Raw genomic sequence first — 7,634 nt, 5'->3', positions numbered from 1 at the left:
CACACATACACACACAAACACATACACACATATACACACAAACACATATACACACAAACACATATACACATATACACACAAACACATACACACATATACACACAAACACATATACACACAAACACATATACACACAAACACATACACACATATACACACAAACACATACACACATATACATACACACGCACATAAACACAAACACATACACACTCATATATATATCCCTCTTGTTATTAATAGTCTTTTTAACCCCTTAAGGACCGGGGGTTTTTCCGTTTTTGCATTTTCGTTTTTTGCTCCTTGCCTTTAAAAAATCATAACTCTTTCAAATTTACACCTAAAAATCCATATGATGACTTATTTCTTGCGCCACCAATTCTACTTTGTAATGACGTCATTAATTTTGCCCAAAAATCTATGGTGAAGCGGGGAAAAAAATCATTGTGCGACAAAATTGAAAAAAAAACGCTGTTTTGTAACTTTTGGGGGCTTCCGTTTCTACGTAGTACATTTTTTGGTAAAAATGACACCTTATCTTTATTCTGTAGGTCCATACGATTAAAATGATACCCTACTTATATAGGTTTGATTTTGTCGGACTTCTGGAAAAAATCATAACTACATGCAGGAAAATTAATACGTTTAAAATTGTCATCTTCTGACCCCTATAACTTTTTTATTTTTCCGTGTATGGGGCGGTATGAGGGCTAATTTTTTGCGCCGTGATCTGAAGTTTTTAACGGTACCATTTTTGCATTGATAGGACTTATTGATCACTTTTTATTCATTTTTAAATGATATAAAAAGTGACCAAAAATGCACTATTTTGGACTTTGGAATTTTTTTGCGCGCACGCCATTGACCGAGCGGTTTAATTAATGATATATTTTTATAATTCGGACATTTCCGCACGCGGTGATACCACATATGTTTATTTTTATTTTTATTTACACTGTGTTTTTTTTTTTATGGGAAAAGGGGGGTGATTCAAACTTTTAATAGGGGAGGAGTTAAATGATCTTTATTCACTTTTTTTTTTCACTTTTTTTTTGCAGTGTTATAGGTCCCATAGGGACCTATAACACTGCACACACTGATCTTCTATGTTGATCACTGGTTTCTCATAAGAAACCAGTGATCAACGATTCTGCCGCATGACTGCTCATGCCTGGATCTCAGGCACTGAGCAGTCATTCGGCGATCGGACAGCGAGGAGGCAGGAAGGGGCCCTCCCGCTGTCCTGTCAGCTGTTCGGGATGCCGCGATTAGTCGCGGCTATCCCGAACAGCTCGACTGAGCTAGTCAGGAACTTTCACTTTAACTGATCGGCGCTGCGCGCTATTAGAGGCGGGTCCCGGCTTCACTATGACGCCGGGCCCGCCGTGATATGACGCGGGGTTACTGTGTAACCCCGCGTTATATTAGAAGAGCAGGACCAAGGACGTACCGGTACGTCCTTGGTCCTTAAGGGGTTAAGGTCTTGGGAGGAGATATACATTTTTCTATTTGGGGTTTGGACACAGTTGGGTAGGCAGAAAATGTTTTTAACCCCTTAAGGACTCAGCCCATTTTGGCCTTAAGGACTCAGACAATTTAATTTTTACGTTTTCATTTTTTCCTCCTCGCCTTCTAAAAATCATAACTCTTTTATATTTTCATCCACAGACTAGTATGAGGGCTTGTTTTTTGCGCGACCAGTTGTCCTTTGTAATGACAAACTCATTATATCATAAAATGTATGTTGCAACCAAAAAACACTATTTTTGTGGGGAAATTAAAACGAAAAACGCAATTTTGCTAGTTTTGGAAGGTTTCGTTTTCACGTCGTACAATTTATGGAAAAAATGACGTGTGTTCTTTATTCTGAGGGTCAATACAATTAAAATGAAACCCATTATTACATACTTTTATATTATTGTTGCGCTTAAAAAAAATCACAAACTTTTTAACCAAATTAGTACGTTTATAATCCCTTTATTTTGATGACCTATAACTTTTTTATTTTTCCGTAAAAGCGGCGGTATGGGGGCTCATTTTTTGCGCAATGATCTGTAATTTTTTTGATACCACATTTGCATATAAAAAACTTTTAATACATTTTTTATAATTTTTTTTTTATAAAATGTATTCAAAAAGTAGGAATTTTGGACTTTTATTTTTTTTCCGTTCACGCCGTTAATCGTACGGGATCATTAACATTTTATTTTAATAGTTCGGACATTTACGCACTCGGCGATACCAAATATGTCTATAAAAAATTTTTTTACGCTTTTTGGGGGTAAAAATAGGGGACTATTCATAGCAATACCATGATTGCTAATACTGATCTGTTCTATGTATAGGACATAGAACAGATCAGTGTTTTCGGTCATCTTCTGCTCTGGTCTGCTCGATCACAGACCAGAGCAGGAGACGCCGGGAGCCGGACGGAAGCAGGAGAGGGGACCTCCGTGCGGCGTTATGAATGATCGGATCCCCGCAGCAGCGCTGCGGGCGATCCGATCATTCATTCAAATCGCGCACTGCCGCAGATGCCGGGATCTGTATTGATCTCGGCACCTGAGGGGTTAATGGCGGACGCCCGCGAGATCGCGGGCGTCGGCCATTGCCGGCGGGTCCCTGGCTGCGATCAGCAGCCGGGAACAGCCGCGCATGACACGGGCATCGCTCCGATGCCCGCGGTTATGCTTAGGACGTAAATGTACGTCCTGGTGCGTTAAGTACCCTTGCACCAGGACGTACATTTACGTCCTGCGTCCTTAAGGGGTTAAGGGGTAAAGTGGAACATAGAACAAATGTGCAATTTTTTTCTTAATCTTTTTTTTATGAAGTAAACGAGATAAAGGTAAGCAATGACTTTTCTTCAGTCTGAAGCGCGGTCCTCATCGGCAGGAAGCAGTGAGGAGGAGGAGGATGACGGAGGTTCTGATTCCATCTCTGCTTCTTTTTCGTCCCTCTCTATAAATAGGGCCGTGGCCATGAAGAAGGCCCCTCCGATGACTGCCATTATGGTGGAGGTCATGAGGGCATACTCCAGGCTGCGGTATTTCAGAAGAGGGGATTTGGCATATCCTCGTTCGTAGGTGTCAGATATCAGGCCGATGAGGTACGGGCTGCCGGCGTCACCTAGGAGGTGATAGATTGTCATCTGCAGGGCCAGGGCTGAAGATCTCCTCCACGGAGTTACTACTTTTAGTATAATGTCAGATATGAGGGTGAAATTTACTGACAGAAGCGTCTCTCCGATGAAGATGAAGATGTTGGTGGCAACGAGGCTGATGTTGCCGAAAGTCAATGCCAACAGAAGAAAAGGGGCAGAGAGCATCATCGCGCAGCCACACACAAGCGGGTCGGCCCGTGGGTTGGATTTGCGATATCTTTTACTTATCTCCGACCCTGCTACAACTCCCAGAATGCCGGAGACGACTGTAACCACACCAAATATTAGGATGTCGTGATAGTCACACGGTTCAGTGCGGCAGGGGTCCTTCTCTTGTAGGAGTGTTCGTGCGTGGGTCAGGTATGACGGACCCCATACACCTATGGCTCCCACTATGAAGGATACAGCCGTCGATCCCATGGTTGTTAACATGAAGCTTCGATTTTTAAATAGTTTTTTCAGATCTGTCGCCCATTTGGCAAACTTCTGGGATTTGTTGTTCTTCTTCCCGTTTGTAGTCGTTCTTGGAAGCTCCTTTGTGACCAAAATCATGAAAGCCACAGCTATGAGGCCCAGGCCAGGGGTGACCCGAAACGCCCAGTGCCAATCGCCCCTTGCTGCATCAGTCACTTTGGGCCCGATGATGTATCCTAGTCCGCAGCCTACAGGTATGACGGAGTAAAACACGTTCAGCATGCGGGTCCGCTGGTCACTTGTAAAAAGGTCTGCAATGATGGAGGGGGCGATGGTGCAGAAAGTCGCCTCTCCGGCTCCAACCAGCCCACTCGTCAGCAGGAACAGCAGGAAATACCCGTCAGGGATGAATGACAGGGTAAGTGTCATGCTCAGCCAAACGATGACTCCTGCGCAAACAGTATATTTCTTATTACAGTGGTCGCCCAAATATCCGGCAATTGGTGCGACCAGCACGTAGCTTCCAATGAACAATGTATTCAATAAGCCGGACAGACTAGCATTGGTGTCATATGCTTTCTGTATATAAGGCAGCACCCCCGCCACGCTGGAGCGATTTGCATAGATGAGCAAATTAACAAAGGCGAGGATCACTACCGTGATGATGGAACGTGCGGTGGACATCGCGCTTAGAGATGGCAGGTTCTGCCTCTCAGGGATATCGCCCTTTTCTACATCCATATCACTATGGTCCTCCATTGCTTCTTCCTCCTCCTTCAGCAATGGGTCTTGTGGAGAGGCCATGGTCACAGGTCAGAGCCTGAAAACACTAGAGAGAGAGAGATAAGTGAAGACATTAGACAACATGTCATCATTCCTGTCATATACAATAGATCCTTCATACAGAGCAGAAATGTCCAGCACAGAACCACAAGATAACACTAAGACCATCGCAGCCTCAGAAGAAGACGCTTCTCTATAAGTGTTTTATATGGAGACGTCTTCCCTGAGGTCACCAATGTCTGATAACCATAAAACCTGTCCGGTCCTAGTAATATCTGATAACCCTGAACCTGTCCGGTCCTAGTAATATCTGATAACCCTGAACCTGTCCGGTCCTAGTAATATCTGATAACCCTGAACCTGTCCGGTCCTAGTAATATCTGATAACCCTGAACCTGTCCGGTCCTAGTAATATCTGATAACCCTGAACCTGTCCGGTCCCTTAATATCTGATAACCCTGAACCTGTACGGTCCTAGTAATATCTGATAACCCTGAACCTGTCCAGTCCTAGTAATATCTGATAACCCTGAACCTGTCCGGTCCTAGTAATATCTGATAACCCTGAACCTGTCCGGTCCTAGTAATATTTGATAACCCTGAACCTGTCCGGTCCTAGTAATATCTGATAACCCTGAACCTGTCCAGTCCTAGTAATATCTGATAACCCTGAACCTGTCCGGTCCTAGTAATATCTGATAACCCTGAACCTGTCCGGTCCTAGTAATATCTGATAACCCTGAACCTGTCCGGTCCTAGTAATATCTGATAACCCTGAACCTGTCCGGTCCTAGTAATATCTGATAACCCTAAACCTGTCCGGTCCTAGTAATATCTGACAACCCTGAATCTGTCCTAGTAATGGCAGATTATAAGGGCTTGGCTGTATGGTCACTGGGTTATGTGAACTTCATACTGTAGATACAATTGGGCTATCCTGCTATATACATTTACTATTAATGAACCTGCCCCACCTCATTGGGATCTATCCGTACCCTATATGACTTTTTGCCAATAGTTGATATGAAAACATTTTCCCTTTCGGAGTACCCGGAGTATTTCTAGTGTTAGTACACAGAATACTATTATATACTATTATATTTCTGCCCTAATCTTTCTGTCATTCTTTTACTACACCACCAAATCTTTCTTATATACTTATATCTTTTAGAACTTCATGAATTAGGACTCTTTTTCTTGTTTTTTTTTTGCATAATTGCATTTTATCACTTTTGCAAGAAAAAGCTCTGGTCATGATACTATCTGTGCGTTTTATTATGTTTAATGCCTAAGCCAAGTATTGTCACAATGCTATGAGGAATATAACTTTTGTTATTTCTTTTGGAAATTCATTGCTTGTTTTTTTGCTTAAAAAAAAAAAAAAAAAACAACAAAAAAAAAACCTGACAAACAAAATGCCCTGTGTATATATGAATAGAAGAGGCTGAGACTTACCTTGTGGTTCTCTCTTCAGACAAGGAACAGTCAAAATCTTGAATTCTCTATCGCAAATAGAAACTCTCTAAGAAACACTTTGCACCACAGGTTGTGAATGCAAAACACACTGAAGAGACTGTGGCCGGTGCGCACCTCTTTGTTCAGCTTACGGTGACATCATCACAAGCATGTGTGACATCACAGGGTTCTAAACCATCTTCAGGTATGTGTATATCTGTATAGTAAATGTGAGTAGCCGTATTAGTCCAGTGATGCAGATTGTAATACCTTTTTTTTTTGACAAGCAGAATGTTGTAGAGACAAGCTTTCGGGATTCCTCCCTGACAATTTATCAAGTCCGTTGATCATTAGTCCTTGACTATTGGACTTGATAAAGGGAGGAATCCTGAAAGCTTGTCTCTACAAAATTCTGTTAGTCCAATAAAAAAGGTATTACAAGAGACTGCAACATTTTTTTGGTTTGTGTATATATATATAGTTCCAAGGAAAATGCTGTGGCACTCAAGGTATGGTGAAAAAATGAAAACTATTTATTCATCCCAAATGTGCAAAGAGCGACGTTTTGATGGTCTCACACCATGATTATCATTGAAACGTCGCTCTTTGCACATTTGGGATGAATAAATAGTTTTCATTTTTTCACCATACCTTGAGTGCCACAGCATTTTCCTTTGAACTACATATGCAGGATCCTGGACCCGGACCCTAGCTGGAGGCACCTACTCACGCTTTTGGAGTGCTGCTTTCTTCTTTGACATATATAGATATATATTAATGTACACCTAGAAATACATTGAGTACATAAAAACATCTTTTAGAAAAATAGTACTTATACAGTGGTCTCTTATCTGTAGCCCTCCAGATGTTGCAAAACTACAACTCCCAGCATGCCCAGACAGCCATTTGCTGTTTGGTTATGCTGGGATTTGTAGTTTTGCAAGATTTAGAGGTACAGTTTGGAGATTACTGTGCCTTGGCATCTAAACTGTGGCCCTCTAGATCTAAACTACAACTCCCAGCATGCACAAACAGCAAACGGCTGTCTCGGCTAGGAGTTGTAGTTGCGTGCCTCCAGCAGTTGCATAACTACAACTCCCAAGCATCAGTACATGCTGGGAGTTGTAGTTTTGCAACAGCTGGAGGCACACTGGTTGGAAAATACTGAGTTAGGTAACAGAACCTAACTCGGTTTTTCCAACCAGTGCCTCCAGCTGCTTCAAAACTACAACTCCCAGCATGCATAGTCTGTCAGGGTACATTCACACAGACGGGTTTACAGTGAGTTTTCTGCTTCAAGTTTAAGCTGTGGCAAATTTTCCGTCACAGCTCAAACTCCTAGCGGGAAACTGACCATAAACCCCCGCCCGTGTTAGTGTACCCAAAAACATTACACTACACTAACAAAAAATAAAGGGTAAAACCCTACATGTACACCCCCTTACACTGCCCCCCCAATAAAAATTAAAAACATCTCGTACGGCAGTGTTTCCAAAATGGAGCCTCCAGCTGTTGCAAACTGACTGTCCAGGCATGCTACGAGTATAGCAACAGCTGGAGGCACTCTGTTTGGGAATCACTGGTGTAGAATACCCCTATGTCCACCCCTATGGAAATCCCTAATTTAGGCCTCAAATGCGCATGGCTCTCTCTCACTTCAGAGCCCTGTCGTATTTCAAGGAAACAGTTTAGAGTCACATATGGGGTATTTCCGTACTTGGGAGCAACTGTGTTACAAAGTTTGGGGGGCTTTTTCTCCTTTTACCCCATATAGAAAGGAAAAGTTGGGTTCTACACCAGCCTGTTGGTGTAAAAAACAA

The 7,634-nt window shown here is 42.5% G+C and overlaps 1 protein-coding gene across 1 annotated transcript; it reads right to left on the bottom strand.

Moving 5' to 3' along the window:
- Positions 1-2,823: 2,823 nt before the first annotated feature.
- On the bottom strand, positions 2,824-5,889 carry LOC130281950 (protein spinster homolog 1-like). Its single transcript, XM_056529745.1, has 2 exons — positions 5,815-5,889; positions 2,824-4,406 (listed from the first exon to the last, which is right to left on the bottom strand). Exon 2 carries the CDS (start codon positions 4,379-4,381, stop codon positions 2,867-2,869), a length of 1,515 nt encoding a protein of 504 aa, XP_056385720.1. The 5' UTR covers positions 4,382-4,406; positions 5,815-5,889; the 3' UTR covers positions 2,824-2,866.
- Positions 5,890-7,634: the final 1,745 nt, after the last annotated feature.

The sequence above is a fragment of the Hyla sarda genome, chromosome 7, assembly GCF_029499605.1.
Source record: "Hyla sarda isolate aHylSar1 chromosome 7, aHylSar1.hap1, whole genome shotgun sequence".
NCBI classification, from domain to species: Eukaryota; Metazoa; Chordata; class Amphibia; order Anura; family Hylidae; genus Hyla; species Hyla sarda.
The sequence above is the reverse complement of the archived record's forward strand: the minus strand, read 5'-3'. Positions and strand labels throughout refer to the sequence as shown.